The 19,269-nt window shown below is 42.7% G+C and overlaps 2 protein-coding genes across 7 annotated transcripts in view; one reads left to right on the top strand and one right to left on the bottom strand.

Moving 5' to 3' along the window:
- Positions 1 to 514: 514 nt before the first annotated feature.
- LOC112581216 (translation initiation factor IF-2) lies at positions 515 to 4,755 on the bottom strand. The gene is made up of 3 exons (XM_044933771.2): positions 4,746 to 4,755; positions 1,835 to 2,810; positions 515 to 1,052 (listed from the first exon to the last, which is right to left on the bottom strand). Exons 1-3 carry the CDS (start codon positions 4,753 to 4,755, stop codon positions 974 to 976), a joined length of 1,065 nt encoding a protein of 354 aa, XP_044789706.2. The 3' UTR covers positions 515 to 973.
- Positions 2,357 to 19,269, top strand: part of TMCC1 (transmembrane and coiled-coil domain family 1) — a 159,034-nt gene continuing 142,121 nt past the window's right edge. Inside the window, exons 1-3 of one of the 6 annotated variants that reach the window (XM_025272376.3) lie at positions 2,362 to 2,489; positions 8,291 to 8,414; positions 13,430 to 13,680. The gene's annotated coding sequence lies outside the window, so the exon portion shown is untranslated. Of the gene's footprint in view, positions 2,490 to 8,290; positions 8,415 to 13,429; positions 13,681 to 19,269 lie in introns of all 6 variants that reach the window. The other 5 variants (XM_025272374.3, XM_025272379.3, XM_025272378.3 and 2 more) reach the window with 5 other exon arrangements.

Here is a 19,269-nt window from a genome sequence, read left to right on the forward strand (position 1 = left end):
GGTTTTTAGTTATTCTGCATTCATTTCCCATTGATATTACTGCTAATATTCATTAGTCAACTTCAATTGTAAATTTTTAATAGTTGTTACAATTCATGTTTATGGTAATTCTCCAAATTACATGCATTTTCTAGCCCGGTGTCTTTCAAACTGTGATATGCATACAAATTGCTTGGAAGTTACGTTAAAATGAAGACTTAGACTAAGGTGATCTGGAGTAGAGCTGAGATCCTACATTTTTAACAAGCTCCTATGTGATGCTGATGTTGCTGGTCCAAGGGACACATTTTGAATAGTAATGATCTGGTGGCTCAGTGGCAAAGAATCCACTTGCCAGTGCAGGAGCGCAGGTTCTATCCTTGGGTAGGGAAGATCCCCTGGAGAAGGACATGGCAATCCACTTCAGTATTCCTGCTTGGGAAATCCCATGGACAGAGGAGCCTGGCGGGCTGTAGTCCATGGGATCACTTAACAGTCAGACAGGACTTATCGACTGAACAGCAACAACACACAATGGAGATGCAGTAATAATTTACTTAAGTTTATATCACAGCATTAAGTTACAGGATGTCAAAAGCAGAAAGGGAGTATCACTCAGAAAGTTTGCTTCCTCTTTTGTGGAAAGTGTTGTGGTGTTTTGGTTGTATGCAGGTGAGTCGTATCATATTAGGTGGAAGTATGACTTTGTTATTATCTTTATTTGGAGCTTAAGTATAGTTAAGGAGATGTGAAGGAATGTGGTTGCTGGGTCATCAGTTTTTATCATTTCAGCTACTGTAATGAGAGTGCAGAGCCATCTTATTGTGGTTTTAGTTTGCAGATCCCTGGATGACTAAAGATACTGAGCACTGCTTTGTTGCTATTGGCCATTTTTATATCTTCTTTGGTGAAGTGTTTAGTAAAATCTCTTGCCTGTAGTTTTTTCAGGTTGTTAATCTTATTCATTTATAAGAGTTCTTTATATATTCTGGATTCAAGTCTTTGTCAAATATATTGTATTCCAAATACCTTCTTCCCGTCTATGGCTTGCCTTTTCATTTTCTTCACGGTATCTTTCAAAGAACAAAAGTTAAAATTTTGGTTAAGTACAACCTATGAATAATTTCTCTTATGGTACACACTTTTTGTGTTCTATGAAATTTTTGCCTATCTCAAAATCATGAAGATTTTTCTCAATGTTTTTTCCTAAAAATTTACTTAAGAGTTACAGCTTTCACGTTTATCATCCATTTCGAGTTACTTTTTTAAAGGGCCTACTTCAGAGCTCCTGAAATCTACAAATGCATTTCCTGAGAAATACAAATCTAAGAGTCAACCTCGTTACCTCCTTGGCCTCAATCTTCATCCAATCAAGTCCTGTCCACTTTACTCTCTAAAAAAAGGCTCCTCTCTTCCACCAGTCTACCTTGCTCCAACTGTAAAGTTCCCCTGTCCCAACTCACACTCTACATTCAGTGCCCCGTTTGTCACATCAAGCTCTGGTCCCTTGGAGATAAAGTTAAGTCTTTCCAAGTCAGCATTCAGATTCCAGCCTGGAAATCATTGGCTGAATCCATCTCCGTCCTTCCTTCCCCTAACACAGGATCTCGTAACACCACGTACCTCTCAGAAGACATTTTTACTATGCACGAATTTAAATTTTGTGTGAGTCTCCCTTTAACGTTTGCCTTCTCCACCAGTTCTAACGTCAAGACTCTGTTCCCACGTAGGACTTCCAGTAACTCATATGAGGCCCAGCACCCGTAAGGAGCCTCAATGTGTAAGTGATGAAGGAATAAATGAGTTAGGAACATGGAATAACGAAGGGACAGGTTGGTGGCTGCGAAATACTAACATGCCCTTTTGCCAGCAGCGGCCGAAACCCTGCTGGATCCGGGGAGGAGAGAAGGCCTTCGACTGAAGGTAGGCATTAACAGGTGAGGGACCCGGAGCGACTGCCAAAAATTCGCTCAAACCTTCGCTCTCAGAAAGCCGGGCCAGGTCGGAGGAACTCGGTTCCCGGAGCCGTGGCGGTGGAGAGCGCACCTGGATCAGCCCGCTGGCCACCTGCCGCCGAGGAGCCCGCTGCCCAGCGACCGCGTGGGTGGGCGGGGCCACGCCTTCCGGGGGCCGTCCCCGCCCCCTCCTGTGGCGTGCGCGCGCCCGCCTCCATCCCGCGCGTGCGCCGCCGGCCGGGGGCGGAGGTTGTGGGTGGCGGCGGCCGGCGGGGCGCGCGCGCGCGCGCTCTCGCCTCCTAGCGCCGGTTCGCGCTCCCGCGCTGGGACTCTGGCGGCGATAGCGGCGGCTGAGGGGGCCGCTGAGGCGGCGGTGGCTGAGGCGGCGGCGGCTGAGGCGGCGGCGGCTGAGGCGGCGCGGGGGGAGGGCTGGGAGGGGGGGAGGTCGGGGTGGGGGGGATGGATCGGGCGCGGCGGCCGCAGCGCCAGGAGCCGGCGCTTGAGCGCGAGCGACGGCGCTGGAGGAGACGCCGGCTGCTCCTCCCCTCCCCGCCGGTAAGTGAGTGCTCCCGCCCCGGACGCTGGAGGCGGCCGGGGCCCCCTCTCGCCGCCCCTCCGCCCCAGGGCGGGGAGAATGGTGAGGTGGTGAGCGTGGCCGGGCGGCGCCGCCGACGCGGCCCGGGGCCTCCGGCTCGCGGCCTGGCGCGGCTCGGACCCTCGGTCGCCCCCGAGCGGGGCCGGAAGCCCCGGGGCCTAGGGCTCGACCCCCAGCATCCTGCCGGGCCTCTCTCCTCTCCCGGCGCGTTCCGCTGTCATTTTGACCCTGGAGGTTTCTTCTTCCCCAGCCCTCTTGTCTCGCCCCCTTCCCCGCACCCCCTCCAGGGCCGCGGGGACCGAGGGGAGCGTGAGGATGTGGGCCCAGGGCCGAGGGACTGTTTGTCAGGGGGTCCTACGAACCGTCGTCGGTTGCCCTGGCGTCCCCAGAAGTTGGCCACTAGGACTCAGCCATTGCCACCTGAAACCAGTTTTTAGCACCTTTTGTTTTGATTTTTGAACTTGTCGTTTGGAGGGAGGAGGGAGCCGGCAGTTCTGGGAACGTGGGGAATAATAGGTGGTGCGCTGTAGGATGGGAGTCTGGGTTGGCTGGGCCCTAAGGTGTCTTTTATTAACCCTTGTAGGAAAGGAAAAGGGGCTCAGTGAATTGTCCCTTCCGTGAAGGGCCAGAGATCCGTTTGTAAGTTGCAGACTCCGCAGCTTTTTCAGCTTAAGCAAAGGTGCATGTAGTGTTTGTCCAGGGGTTCTTGTGGATCATCCCTAACATTGATCGTGAACATCTCCCCAGGTGAATCTGCAGCAGCTTCTTGAAGCACCCCACTTGAGCTACTGGTTAATTTCCTCCCTCTTGTTTGGCGACAGCTTACACATTAGTCTTGGAAGATCTTAGCCAATGCTTTTGCAGGCTGCCTTTTCATCCTCACTTGTCATAGAGGAAGGGAAGATGAACACACACATGTCCTAATCCAAAATGGTTGCTATAAGTCTGACATACTCATCAGAGGTACCTGTACCACAAGCATCTCTGTGAAAGGTCTGAATTCCTAAATTATTAAAAAGCAGGTAGCTGCTTTAAAACAAAGCAAAACTTTGATTTGTTTAAGCCTTCTGATCAAATGTATCTTACATTTGGGAGTTATTGACTTAAACCAGATCTTTGTCTTTGAAGTACATGTGTATAGAAATTGTTACAAACCCTGGAAGGAAAGAACCTTATGGAAATGTTAAGGACAAGATTCCTCCAGGAGGTAGATAATATTTTTTTCCCCCACTTGTAGATTAGAGGAGTGCGGCTCCGATAATGAGTAGGTGGTAGTTTTACTAGTGTCATGTAACAAATGATGCTTATAGGTGGGATTTTAATGCGACAATTCCTTGTCCTCTACCGACAGAGTTGGCTTGTATTTTTTTGAAATCACACACCCACTCTCTGGCTAGTATAGAAAGATTAAAAAGCTGCTTCTGGTCTGTGGGCGGTAACCTTTTCATTTCTGAGGAGTTTTCAGCTGCTTGCAGAATAGATTGCTGATCAGCAGCATAGGGAGGAATCAGATATTAAAAATTCATTAGCATGTGATCTAGATCTATTAAAATTATGAGCACTTATTAAGATTTAGCATGGTGTGGGTGATTTGTACTATGTATAGGAAATGAGGTTTCTCAGCATTATTTGCATCTGAAGGTAAACAGAAGTATAGTCAGCTGACAGTGTTCTGACACCTTGCAGTAGATGAGAAAATCTTGTATGAACACAGAAAACCCTGTACAATTTGGTGAAGAAACCCAATGACCTGCAGTAATTGATGACTATCATTACTTTAAATTCTTTTCTCATCTCTACTAGAATATTTCCCCTCTTCTGATGCTCAGTCATGTCCAACTCTTTGTAACCCCATGGCCTGCAGTACACCAGGCTTCCCTGTCCATCACCAATTTCTGGAGCTTGCTCAAACTCTTGTCCATCAGTGATGCCACCCAACCATCTCATCCTGTGTCGTCCCCTTCTCCTCCTGCCTTCAATCTTTCCCAGCATCAGGGTCTTTTCTAATGAGTCGGCTCTTCGCGTCAAGTGGCCAGAGTATTGGAGCTTCAGCTTCAGCATCAGTTCTTCCAATGAATATTCAGGGTTGATTTCCTTTAGGATGGACTGGTTTGATCTCCTTGTTGTTCAATGGACTCTCAAGAGTCTTATCCAACACCACAGTTTGAAAGTGTCAATTCTTTGGTGCTCAGCCTTCTTTATGGTCCAGCCCTCACATCCGTACATGACTGTGATGGCTGAAGGCTTAAGTTTGAACTCTTCAGAGTGCCATTTATGGATCGCTTATTAATTTATTGGGAAGCCGCCCTGGCTCAGCGGTAAAGAATCCATCTGCATCGCTGGAGACACAGGAGACAGTTTGATCCCTGGGTCGAGGAGATCCCCTGGAGGAGGAAATGGCAACTCACTCCAGTATTCTTGCCTGGAGAATCCCATAGACAGAACAGCCTGGTGAGCTACAGTCCAAGGGGTCAGGAAGAGTTGGTTACAACTGAGTGACTGAACACACACACACACACACACACGCACTTGTTAATTTATTATTCAGGTATTTATTTGAATAGCTTAATTAATCAAGCGCTTAATTTGTTGCAGGATTGTTTCTAGGTAGGTACTGGGCTACAGTGTGGGGGAAGGTCTGCCTTCATTGAAATTAGATAGCATATTCAAAAGCAGAGACATTACTTTGCCAACAAAGGTTCGTCTAGTCAAGGCTATGGTTTTTCCTGTGGTTATGTATGGATGTGAGAGTTGGACTGTGAAGAAGGCTGAGCGCCGGAGAATTGATGCTTTTGAACTGTGGTGTTGGAGAAGACTCTTGAGAGTCCCTTGGACTGCAAGGAGATCCAACCAGCCCATTCTGAAGGAGATCAGCCCTAGGATTTCTTTGGAAGGAATGATGCTAAAGCTGAAACTCCAGTCCTTTGGCCACCTCATGCGAAGAGTTGACTCATTGGAAAAGACTCTGATGCTGGGAGAGATTGGGGGCAAGAGGAGAAGGGGACGACAGAGGATGAGATGGCTGGATGGCATCACTGACTCGATGGACGTGAGTCTGAGTGAACTCCGGGAGTTGGTGATGGACAGGGAGGCCTGGCGTGCTGCGTTTCATGGGGTCGCAAAGAGTCGGACACGACTGAGCGACTGATCTGATCTGATCTGATCTGATGTGAGAATGAGGATAGCAAATAAGCAAATAGAGGTAATGCTACAAATCAGTGATTAGCAAACTTTCTGAAAGGACCAGAAACGAAATATTTTAGGCTTTTCGTGCCATTCAGTCTCTGTTGCGGCTACTCAGCTCTCTTGTTTAAGTACAAAAGCAGTCACAGACAGTACAGTACAGAAACAAGTGTGTCCACATTCTAATTAAACTTTGGACATGGAATTTTTAATTTCATTCAGTTTTCCCGTATCACAAAATAATTGAATTCTACTTTTTGATTTTTTTTTCCCTTCACCTTTTGAAAAGGTAAAAACCATTCTTAGTTCATAGGCCATATAAAAACATGGGACAAGCTGGATTCGGTCTGTGGCCTGGCATTTTATAGAAAAAGTTTGCTGACTCCTAAATAGTGTGAACCATGAAGAAAATAAAACAAGTCGATCTGATAAGCCAGTGCCTGGCGGTGTTGGTGGGGGAGGCATCATTGAGAGGATATTTGAGCTGTGGCCTGTCATTGAGATGGAAGAGCTTCCTTGGCAGATGAAATAGCAAGGACAAACACTTGCAGGTAGAAGTGAGCTTCTGGCTTTTTGGCCCAGCGGTAAAGAATCCACCTGCTAATGCAGGAGACTCAAGAGATACAGGTTCGATCCCTGGGTCATGAATATCGCCTGGAGCAGGAAATGGCAACCCACTCCAGTATTCTTGTCTGGAAAAATCCCATGGACAGGGGAGCCTGGCAGGCTGCAATCCATGGGGTCAGAAAAGAGTTGGACATGACTGAGCACGCACGCACGGCTGTGGTCCCCAGCATTGACTTCACGTACTGTGTCATTCTTGCCTTGATGTCTTTTTTTCATTTTGTCCTTCTCAACTAGTTTGGGCTCCTGACAGGTTTTTACAGTCTACACGTTATAGAATTGAAGACCTGGAAGAGATCTTAGCTTCTTACCCAGTTGCTCTCTTCTTAGATATTCTCAGTGATTTTTCAGCCTCTGTTTGAACTCCTCTGATTACTGAAAATTCATTCCTGTGAGGTAGCCCAGGCCGTTTTTCGACTGCTCTGATTGTTGTCAGAATACCCTTCACGTTGTGGTGGGACTCAGCCTCTCCGCCTCCTTTCCCTGAGGCTGCCTTCCCGTGCCCACGGAGGAAGCCTGCAGTGGGGGCTGCACCTCGTCTCCAGGATTTGGTTCTGAAGTCAGTGCTTGAGACAAACATTACATAAGATGAAGACTATACTTGAAAATCCCTTAAATTATTTCAAAAGCATAGTGTGCATATATAATTGTGTTTAATTCTTAAGCCTTTTTCAGACTGGGAGCCATTAAGCTTGACTGAAGGAAGGAACAAGAGGAAAAAAAAATTATTACGTCTATATGTAGGCCTTCAGAAAATTTTTTGCCTTTTAAGAACTATCACATCCTTATCAGACAGTGAATTTTAATGTGTTCCTGCTTTGCTGCGGGATTAATTTTATTGTATTTATGCATCGTGCCTTTTAATGTATACATTCAAGCCTGTTAAATGGATAAATGCAAGACATTAAGAAATGTTTACAGGTACGTTGTGCATATTAAATGAGATGTAAGTGGTCAATAAATGTTTGTAGGATTTGAATCTAAATTTTGGCTTCATTGGGCTCGCATGCACACTGTCCTTTGAAAAGTTGCAGAGAAGAACTTGGCCACCTGCTTCCTGTCTTTCCAAACTGGCATTTCCTGTTGTGGCTCTGCAGAGCCGCTGTCACTCCCTGTGTCCTTGAGTGTTGGTCACATTTTCCCAGAGGTCAGCTTGTAAGTTAAATGGGCATATGATGTAACCCTATTAGTTCTGCCACGTGACCTTAGGGCTAAATCCTCTCATTTCTTTTTGTGTTGTGTAGTTGCTAGGTCATGTCTGACTCTGCGACCCCATGGACTGTAGCCTGCCAGGCTCCTCTGTCCATGGGATTTTCCAGGCAAGAGTACTTGGGTGGGTTGCCATTTCCTTCTCCAGGGAATCGAATCTGTGTCTCCTGCGTTAGCAGGTGAATTCTTTACCACTGAGCCACTTGGGAAGCCCTTCATTTCTTTTAGTTTTTCCTTATTCACCCTTCTGGTTCTTATAAGTGCCCTGGTCATTGTTCTTTTTTGCTTTGGGACCCTGAAGTCTGTTTTAAGGTGCAAACTCAGGTTTTACCTCCTTGATGAAGTCTTCCCTTATAATTCTGGAGCTACATTCCTAAATATTGATACTTTTATCTGTATTTCTCAATATTTTTATATTTTATACTTCTTTCATGAGCATATATCTTACCTCACAATGAGACAGTAAGCTTCTTGAGAGCCAAGAGCATATAAAATGTTTACAACTTTCTAAAAATAAAAACTTTAAAAGTCAACATTTTATTTAGAAGAGTGTTAGATTTAGTGAATTATTGGGAAGATGGTAGAGAGTTACTGTCCCACACCCAGCTTCCCCTATTATTAACATCTTGGATTAGTGTGTTACGTTTGCCACTATTAATGAATCAGTATGGGTACATTGTTACTAAGTCTATACTTTATTCGGAGTTCCGCAGCGTTTTCCTTCATGTCGTTTTTTGTTTTCCAGGATCCCATTCAGGATGGCGCATTACGTTCAATAGTCATGTCTCCTTGGCCCCTCTTGATCGAGGCAGTATGTCAGACTTCCCTTGTTTTTAATGGCCTTGGCAATTTTGAAGATAACTGATCAGGTATTTTCATAGAATATCCTTCAACCAGACATCTCTCTGATGTTTTTCTAATAGTAGATTAATGTAATATGATTTTGGAAGGAAGACCACAGAGGTAAAGCGCCCCTCTCATTGCACTTCAAGAGTACATACTACTGATGTGACTCTATCTGTGATGATGTTAACCTCGATCACTTAACTGGTGCTAGTGTCTGTTTTCTCTGCCGTAAAGCTACCCTTTTTTTCCTCACTTTCTGTATTATGCTCTGGAAGAGGGTCACTAGGTGTAGCCCACACTTAGTGAGTGATGAGTTATGCTCTACCTCCTTTGAAGTGGAGTACCTACATAAATTTCATTGCTCAAATTGTTCAGCTCGGACCATTTGTAGCTCTTTCAGTTGGCTTTCTGTATCCCTTTCCTATGGCATACTCCCTTGGCTATGCGTGTGTGTGAATACTTTCTTTCTGGCAACATAAAATGCTTCAGGTTCATCTTTTATGGAATGCCTCAGCTGTATGGTCATTCTTCCAAGGCACTGTAGTTCATTGTGGGGAAATGGTATTAGAAACCAGGGTCTGGGTGCTGGGTATGCTGGTTGCTGTCAGAGTGCTGTGGCTTCTCCGCACTCTGAGTGAGAGAGCAAGGAGATGAGTGTGTATATTAAGCTGTGTATATACACATATCTTTAAATATTTCTGTGTGTAACTATTTGTCCTTAACCTCAACATGAATTTACACTACCTTAAAGTTCTAGGGGTTTAAGGGGAGGGAGGAGGGAGGGGGGTTCAGGATGGGGGACACATGTTCACCCATGGCTGATTCATGTCAATGTATGGCAAAAACCACTACAATATTGTAAAGTAATCAGCCTCCAATTAAAATAAATTGATTAATTAAAAAAAAAAAAAAGAGGCCATGGCAAACCAGGAGGAGAGAGAACACAGAAAGGGTTAATCATGTTCCATTGGCCATGGAAAAATATTTGAATTTCACTATAAAAGGAATGGAAAGCCATTAAGTGTTTTTTTAATTAAAAAAACAAGTTTTATGGGTTTTGACAAATGTTTGATATCTTTTATTCACCATTACACTGTCATATAGAGTAGTTTCACTGCTCTAAAAAACTTGAGCCTCGCCTATTTGAGTTCCCGCCCCACCAGACCCTGACAGTCACTCATCTGTTCACTGTCTCTGTTCTTTTCTAGAATGTCGGTATATTGAATTTTTAAACAGTAGTTTTGAGAGATTTTTATGAACACAGCATTTTGTTAAGTAGTGGGAGCTCAGTTCAGTTTAGTTGCTCAGTTGTGTCCGACTCTTTGTGACTCCATGGACTGCAGCCTGCCAGGCCTCCCCTGTCCATCAGCAACTCCCGGAGCTTGCTCAAACGCTCGTCCCGAGCATCAGCCTCCCAACCATCTCATCCTCTGTCACCCCTTTCTCCTCCCGCCTTCAGTCTTTCCCAGCAACAGGGTCTTTTCCAATGAGTTCTTCACATCAGGTTGCCAAAGTATTGGAATTTCAGCTTCAGCATTAGTCCTTCCAATGAATATTCAGGACTTTTCTCCTTTAGGATTGACTGGTTTGATCTCCTTGCAGTCCAAGGGACTCTCAAGAGTCTTCTCCAGCACCACAGTTGAAAAGCATCAGTTCTTCGGTGCTCAGCATGCTTTAAAGTCCAACTCTCACATCCATACATGACTTCTGGAAAAACCATAGCTTTGACTATACAGACCTTTGTTGGCAAAGTAATATCTCTGCTTTTTAATATGCTCTCTAGGTTGGTCATAGCTTTTCTTCCAAGGAACAAGCATCTTTTAATTTCATGGCTGCAGTCACCATCTGCAGTGATTTTGGAACCCAAGAAAATAAAGTCTCTCACTGTTTCCATAGTTTTCCCATCTATTTGCCATGAAGTGATGGGACCAGATGCCATGATCTTTTTTTTCTGAATGTTGAGTTTTAAGCCAACGTTTTCATTCTTGTCTTTCACTTTCATCAAGAGGCTCTTTAGTTCTTCTTCACTTTCTGCCATAAGGGTGGTGTCATCTGTGTATCTGAGGTTATTGATATTTCTCTGAGCAAACTTGATTCCACCTTGTGCTTCATCCAGCCTGGCATTTCACATGATGTACTCTGCATATAAGTTAAATAATCAGGGTGAGAATATACAGCTTTGATGTACTCGTTTCCCAGTTTGGAACCAGTCTGTTGTTCCATGGTCAGTTCTAACTGTTGCTTCTTGACCCGCATACAGATTTCTCAGGAGGCAGGTAAGGTGGTATAGGTACTAAATAACTAACAATTAGGAATATACTTCTTTTTTTCTATTGAGTAAAATTCACACAACCTAAAATTCATCGTTTTCACCACTTACAATGTGTGGCTCAGAGACGTGTAGCGCGTTCACAGAGTTGTGCGCCGCTGGCACCCCTGCTGTCCAGTTCCAGAGCATTTCCATCACTGCAGAATGAAAGCTCGTGTCCATTAGCAGTTCCTTTCCTCATCCTCCTGCAATCACTGGTCTGATTTATGTCCCTGTGGATTTGCCTATTCTGTACATTTCATTTAAATGAAATCATATAATATATGGCCTTTTGTTTCTGGCTTCATTTACTTAATGTTTTTAAGGTTGATCCATGTTGTAGCATGTTTCAGTATTTCTGTCTTTCTTGTAGCTGAGTAATAATTCATTGAATGAATATACCACATCTTGTTGAATCATTCGTCAGTGATGGACATTGGTGTTGTTTTCACTTCTTGACTATTATGAATCATGCTGCCGTGAACATTCATGTATAAGTTTTTGTTTGAACATATGTTTTAAAATCTCTTAGATTTATAACCAATATATTTCTTTTGATAAACTTTACTTTTATAATAAGAGGCAGGTTACCTGATGGCTTACTTGTGGTAAAGTGCTGAAAGAATGATACTTTTCTCTTGGCATGATATTCATCATTGAATACTGAAATCCCTTAATTATTCTGTTGTCTTTGCACAGTACACACAGTCGGTCCTGATAGGGTGACAGTAGTAGCTTTCCCTTCGAATTCTGTTAAGAGGAATTTCCTGAATTATGTTGTGTACCATTTAGTCTTTCAGAGAGTGAGATTCACTCACTGTGAAGTTTTATTATAAGATCTGCCTGTAGTCTTGAGGAATCTCTGAATGTATGAATTGTGTTTAACATTTTGTATTTAGAGGGATAGTAGGCAGGATTCCCATTCTGTAATCTATTTGGCATCAATAATTTTACAGAGGTTTTATTCTTACTAACCACATTCCCTCTGAGGTTTGGACTGTGATAGAGTGGCATTAAATATTAGTGTGTTTTTTTTCCCTATTCCAGCACCCAACCTTGAAGCTTTGTTTTGTCCTTACCGCGTTGACAAATTAATTTTCCTCAAGAAGAGTTGGCAAATGTTTTCTTCCTCTAGAAAGTTTGGAGTAACCTGACCAATTTATTTAAAAGCTAATGTTGTTTTTCAGACTTATTGAAAGTGAGAAACATTCTTTGCTTTCTTTGTAGTGTCTAAGTGACTTTGGGGTTCCCTGGAGATGATGGGAAATAGATAAATTATGTATTAACTGCCATCATAATTTAGTCCAGGAAATTCTTTTTAGGCAGGCACTTTAAAAGAGTTTGTGTATAGAACACTGGACTAGAAACAAGAATATTTTAATTTCACATCCTTAAAAGACTCACTGCTGCTGCTGCTAAGTTGCTTCAGTCGTGTCTGACTCTGTGAGACCCCATAGACGGCAGCCCATCAGGCTCCCCTGTCCCTGGGATTCTCCAGGCAAGAACACTGGGGTGGGTTGCCATTTCCTTCTCCAATGCATGAAAGTGAAAAGTGAAAGTGAAGTCGCTCAGTCATGTCCGACTCCTAGCGACCCCATGGACTGCAGCCTACCAGGCTCCCCTGTCCCTGGGATTCTCCAGGCAAGAACACTGGAGTGGGTTGCCATTTCCTTCTCCAGTGCATGAAAGTGAAAAGTGAAAGTGAAGTCGCTCAGTCATGTCCGACTCCTAGCGACCCCATGGACTGCAGCCTACCAGGCTCCTCCGTCCATGGGATTTGCCAAGCAAGAGGACTGGAGTGGGGTGCCATTGCTAGCTTGTACCTTGAGACTTCTTTTTGTAAAAAAGATAATATTGACTCTCTAGTTTAAAGGAATGTGTGATGGGAAATGAGTTCTGTTAATCAACGTTCTTTATTTTGGGAGATATGTGTGTTATATGTATCTTGTTAGTATTTTTTCTATATTTTAATAAGTGAGTGAATCGGCTATCTGATTATAATAAAAGCCTTTGTCCAGTACTGTATGTGTATTCTATTTACCATTTCCAGTGCTCTTCTTTTTTCTGTGTAGTTTTGGATTTCTACCTGGTATGTTTTCCTTCTGAAAGAAGGACTTCTTTTAACATTTCTTGTAGTTCAGATTTGCTGGTGATGGATCCCTTCATGGATTTTTGTCTGTTTGAAGAAGTCTTTAATGTGCCTTGATTTATCGAGGGTGTTTTCTCTGGGTATAGAATTCCAGGTTGGCAGTCGTTTTTTTTTTAACACTTTAGAAATATTTCTTCACTTCCACATCAACTTTGCTTTCCTGCCAGACCTAAATATGTATTTTTTACATGATTATTCTATATTTCCTGCTGACATAGACATCTGCATTAGTAGTTCTACAGTATTTATAACTACTAGAGTGCTTTGGTGTCTTTGGCAGACTAATATTATTTGCCTATGTTTAGTTGTATGATATGACCATCATCTTGAGATAGAAAACATGAAACAGATTTTTGTATTTTCTTTACTGCTTATTTATTATTAATCAGAGAGCTGGATTGATGCTGTTATTGATAACCCCAGCCTGGACAGGCTAGGTCACTTGTATTTACCTTCATGTGATCTTCTGATATACATTTTATCAACTTGAAAAATTTTGCAGACTAACAACTGGTAATTGTTTGCTAGCCAGACACTTGCATTCAGTAGTATTTCTTTCTCTTCTTGCTCCTCTGTCCCAGCAGGTATTACTCTCTTGAGAAGACACACCAACAGTTAGCACTTTCTTCAGATTCTGACAGTTGGCGAACAGCTGCTATTGATCATAAGACTTAGAAGACAGTCTCCATCTTCCCAGATTGGATGTCTTTTCACATGGATTTTCTATTTCTCTGTCTTTTAAAAAAATAAAATTTGGGAACATTCTGGATTACAACTGTTCATCCTCATCTATGCAAAGGAAGGAAAGCTGTTGTGCTTGGATTTTGAGGAGGTATGTCTTTTTTTCTTCTATTGCAAAATTACATCACTTAGAGCAGTATGACATCATAACACTGCCTCTTTCCTCAGTGGAACTCAGTTCTCATTCATTCATTTACTCCATCTTCCTTACTCCTGTTCTTCCTTTATTTGTAGCAGTCATCATAACTCAGTAAGTTTCTCTCCTTTATTTTTTTGGGCCACACCACACGGTATATGGAATCTTAGCTCCCCAACCAGGGATTGAGCCCATGCCCCCAGCATTGGAAGTGCAGAGTCTTAATCACTGGACCACCAGGGAAGTCCTAGTAAAACTTTCTTGATGTGTAATATAACAAGCTCATTTCTTATATCTTGGTGAATGTCACTGGACTCTGGGTTAGTCTAATAAGTAACAGGAAGAAGCAGTTTGAATTCTTGTAACTCAAGTTGAGATCATGACTTTGATGAATTGAGTTTTTTGTTTGCCTCCATTTTGCAGAGGCACTGGGTGGTTTGAGAAAGCTTACTGTCCAGCATAATATATGGCTGTATGATTTTATAGTCTGGTTCAGTATCATTTGCAAGAAGAGATGTGATATTATAGAGTTTTGAACTAAAAATTTAGACACTTCAGTCCTAGTTTTGACATTTTTATGGCCATATTTTGAGAGTTAAAGCATGTTCATTTTCTTATCTTTAAAATGTGTTATTGTTATTTGTTTTACACAAAACTTATGGGATTGTTGACGATCAAGTGAAAAAATTTGTGTGGAAGACTGTTTTTATCAATATAAAGGATTGTTACTGCATCGTGGAAAGCTGTAGGCATCTCTGTTTTATTTTCACTCAGAGACTCAGTTTTTATTTCTACAAACTTTTTGATGGTACAGCCCAGTCCTGAATCAGCTTTTAAATCCCCATGCTTAACTATGGTGGAACATGAGTATTTACAGTGCCTAATTGCATAGTATGTTCTCATTATATTTTAAAAAGCAGATCTGTGTAATGTAATGCTGAGAAAACTTCAGTTTGTGTGATAAGGAAGCATTTTACAAGATCTTTTGGTAGTTTTGAAGAGAGACCTCATTTGTTTATTTCATGTATTTAAAATATTTATTGAGTGCTTGCTGTATCCTAGGCACTGGGGAAGAAAACTGACAAAAGTCTCTGCTTTTATAGAGCTTATGTTGTATAATATATGGGGAGATAGAATAAACAAAATAAGTAAAAATGCAGTTTTTAACCTATGGTGACCAGTTCTGATGAGAAAAGTAAAAGTGGGAAAGGGGAATAGCGCTCACTGAGGGGAGGAATATATTTAGTGCTCACAGACAGCCTTAAAGAGAAGGTGACATTTGAGTAAAGTCTTGAAAGAGGTGACGGAGAAATGCAGAAATATGAGAAGAGCATGCCAGGCATAGCAGATGGCAAGTGCAAAGGTCTTGAGACACAAGCGTGTATGAGGAATGGCAAGGGTTGGGAAGCGTGGGTTCTTATGGTGCCTTATGGAAGTACTTCGCAGCTGAGCAACAGATCGAAGCACTTTGCAAACTTTGACGTGCACGTGAATGACCTAGGGTGTTCCTGTTAAACGATCTGACCCCACATAGTTTGTTTTCCATTTGACAGCCACCATGATCTGAAGTAGTTGTGTGAAGTGGCTGTGAAAAGCGGCTAACGTTGATGAACGTTGATAGATGTACAGTGTTAGATTAAAAGAAGCACTAGTCCCTTTGTTCTTGTACTGTCAGATTATGTCTTGGGTATTGTGTCCACTTAGGGACTTTATACTTTGGTGGGACAATGTTAATCTAAATTGTCCAGATTAAAGTGACCAGAATACTGAGAGCTCTAGCCATCTTTATCTAGTGAAGAAGAGTAGCAGAATCAGGTGCTATTTTGCTATGGAAGCTAATACTTGGAAACTCAACTACCTAGATGTATTTGGAAGAGCTTTAAGCAACAGGAGCAGGCTTCTCATTTGTATTACAGCAGAGGGCGACAGCAGGTGGAGACTACATCAGTGGATGTGAATTTTATCCCACCCTGGGGAAGACCTTTCACACATAGGATCTGTCCAACAGTGGAGCAGGTGAATTGTGAGGTCTCTGTCATTAGAGATACTCAGATATAGGCTGGATGCTTGTCTTCTGGAGATAGTGAGAGGAACCCCTGCTAGAGGACTATGTGAATTTTCTCATCCCTCACAGCTCCTACGGTTTTCTAACTTCAGATGTTCTCTCTCCTTAGTGCTAATGTTGGCAATGATGAGAAAGTAATGAAAGTCTTGTTGACTTAGTTCCTTAATAATTGGGGAAGAAATAAAATGAAATGTCTGCCAACCAGCCAGAGAGTACAGATTAAAAGCAGTTTCCTTAAGTATGTAAAGTACAGAAGTAGAGTACTAGATCTGTACATGAAATTTCATTTTTACTTTATAATTATTTTTTCCACAGAGCATCCCTTAAGACTAGCCTTTCATGGGCATAATTTTGGACGTGTTATCCTCAAGGATTGTTAGAGAGTTTATAATGTTACACTCCATGTAAAAAGTAAAGACTGCTATAGTGTAGAAGAAGGCAGGGATTTGTCTGTAGAAGAAGGCAGGGATTTGTCTGTTAAAACTAAATTTCGCCCCTGTCTAGTTCACTTTCGCCCCGTCTAGATCTATAAGTTCACTTGCTATGTAAAGTGGGAAGTTTAATGATGAGATTTAATTTTCTCATCTGCTATTGGCAGTGTTTACCTTTCAGAATTGTATATATACTGGAAATAATTTATTCTAAGTTTAAAGCCTGGTGCAAAGCACATAGATGGCATAAAATTAATGCTAATTATTAGTAGTAGCAACTATTCTGACAACATTGCTTAAATTGGAGGATTTATTATTTATATGTATGCAGCAAGGTAAGCTGGGAGTCTGTATCAACAAACCCATTTGTATCTTTGAGCTTTACAAATGCAGACCAGGAGTTAACTACTTTTGTGTGGGTTTTTCCACACCACAGTTGTCTATTTCCATACCAACTGAGTGTCCAACAATTCAGTTCAATTCTTACACTATCTCCCTGGAACTAGTGTCAGATCTATAAGTTCAGTTTCATAAGACCCCCAGGGTAGACACCAGTTGTAAGTCCTGGGTCACCTGTTACCCTCTCTGACTTTGCTACAATTTCTGTGGTTCCCATGACCCCCTTCTCAGGTTCAGTAATTCACTGGGTTGACTCACAAAACTCAGAAAAAAACACATTGCTTACATTTACAGATTTGTCAAGAAGGATATAGCTCAGAAACAGCTAACTATAAGAGATGCATGGGTGGGTGTGGGGCACCTCCCTGCCCTCTGCAGGTGCACCGCCCTCTGGTTCCTTGTGCTCACCCATCCGGAAGCTCCTGGAACCCCTTTGTTGAGGGAGTTTGTGGAGTTTCCATCACCCTGGGAATGACTGGTTGAATCACTGACATGGGTGGCTAACTCTGTCCAGTCTGTCTCCCTTCCCCAGATTGGGGGCAGAACCTGAAAGTTGCAAACCTCTCATCACAGGGATAGTTCCTCTCGCAACCACCTCCCATCCAGATCTATCTAGGGCCCCCCACCCCCACCCCCCAAGAGTCAACTTGTTAGCATAAACTCAGGTATGGTTGAAAGGGGCTTGTTTTGAATAACAAAAGACACTGCTCTAACTCAGGAAATTTAAAGGGTTTTAGGAGCTGTGTGTCAGGAACTGGAGGTAAAGACCAAATATATATTTCTTATGATATCATAGTTATTGTTGTTGTTCATTCACTAAGTTGTGTCCAACTCTTTGCAACCCATAGACTAGTGCACCAGGCTTCCTGTCCTTCACTATCTCCCTGAGTTTGCTCAAACTCATGTCCATTGAGTCAGTAATGCCATCCAACCATCTCATCCATAGTACGATTACATAAAACTAGAATTTGCTTTTAGAGTAGAGTGCTGAGTTTCAGAACATCAGTAGTGAGTTCCCTCTAGGTCACTGATTTGTTTCTTTATTGGGCTGTGATGCCACCATTTTGATTCTTGGTAATGTAAATAACACTTGTTTTGAGATTCTTAGATGAAGGGTACCGTTGAAAACAGCTAGATGTCATTTTCCTCAGGGATCATTATCTGATTCCAGTATCAGTTCTTTTTCTGCCTAGACTTTTGTCCTCAGGTGACTGTACTCTAATCCCGTGACAGAGCTCGTTCTTAGTGTAATGTGACAAAAAGAAATACTTTTTCCAACAGTAATAAGGCTCGTTTTTCTTAGACCTCTTGGGTCATAAAATTTGGGTAGAGATGTCTTTCAGTAGTTTTAATCTTTTTAACAGTAAACCACATGTGAATTTTCATAGTGAGGAAGGAAGGGTAAATTGTTTGGAATTCCAAATTCATTTCTACTTAAAATTTTTTTTCCACACCTCTGTCTGCTAATTTTAATATGCTTGTTAATGATGTGGTCACTGCCTTGTCCTAATACAAAAATTTCTTTACAGAGAATGTAAGCTTTAAATAGGGCTTCTTTGATGCTGAGATGGTAAAGAATCCCCATGCAATGAAGGAGACCCAGGTTTAATCCCTGGGTCAGGAAGATCCCCTGGAGACAAGAATGGCTACCCACTCCAGTCTTCTTGCCTAGGGAATTCCACGGACAGAGGAGCCCGACAGCCTACAGTCCATGATTGCAAAGACTCGGAATCGACTGAGAGACTAAGCACACAAGCCTTACATGTTTGAACCTCTACAGAAAGTATCTTGGTATACAGCAGTGAGCACTGGTCTAAGAGTGCCTAGCTGAGTTCTCAGCACATATTCAGTTCAGTTCAGTTGCTCAGTCGTGTCTGACTCTTTGCGACCCCATCAATCGCAGCACACCAGGCCTCCATGTCCATCACCAACTCGTGGAGTTCACTCACACTCATGTCCATCGAGTCGGTGATGTCATCCAGCCGTCTCATCTTCTGTCGTCCCCTTCTCCTCCTGCCCCAATCCCTCCCAACATCAGGTCTTTTCCAATGAGTCAACTCTTTGCATGAGGTGGCCAAAGTATTGGAGTTTCAGCTTTAGCATCAGTCCTTCCAATGAACACCCAGGACTAATCTCCTTTAGGATGGACTGGTTGGACCTCCTTGCAGTCCAAGGGACTCTCAAGAGAGTCTTCTCCAACACCACAGTTCAAAAGCACCAATTCTTCGGCGCTCAGCTATCTTCACAGTCCAACTCTCACATCCATACATGACCACTGGAAAAACCATAGCCTTGACTAGATGGATCTTTGTTGGCAAAGTAATGTCTGTGCTTTTGAATATGCTATCTAGGTTGGACATAACTTTCCTTCCAAGGAGTATGCGTTTTTTAATTTCATGGCTGCAGTCACCATCTGCAGTGATTTTGGAGCCCCCAAAAATAATCAGCCACTGTTTCCACTGTTTCCCCGTCTATTTCCCATGAAGTGATGGGACCGGATGCTATGATCTTAGTTTTCTGAATGTTGAGCTTTAAGCCAACTTTTTCACTCGCCTCTTTCACGTTCATCAAGAGGCTTTTGAGTTCCTCTTCACTTTCTGCCATAAGGGTGATGTCATCTGCATATCTGAGGTTATTGATATTTCTCCT

This window comes from Bubalus bubalis, chromosome 21 (assembly GCF_019923935.1).
Source record: "Bubalus bubalis isolate 160015118507 breed Murrah chromosome 21, NDDB_SH_1, whole genome shotgun sequence".
In the NCBI taxonomy this organism is placed as follows: Eukaryota; Metazoa; Chordata; class Mammalia; order Artiodactyla; family Bovidae; genus Bubalus; species Bubalus bubalis.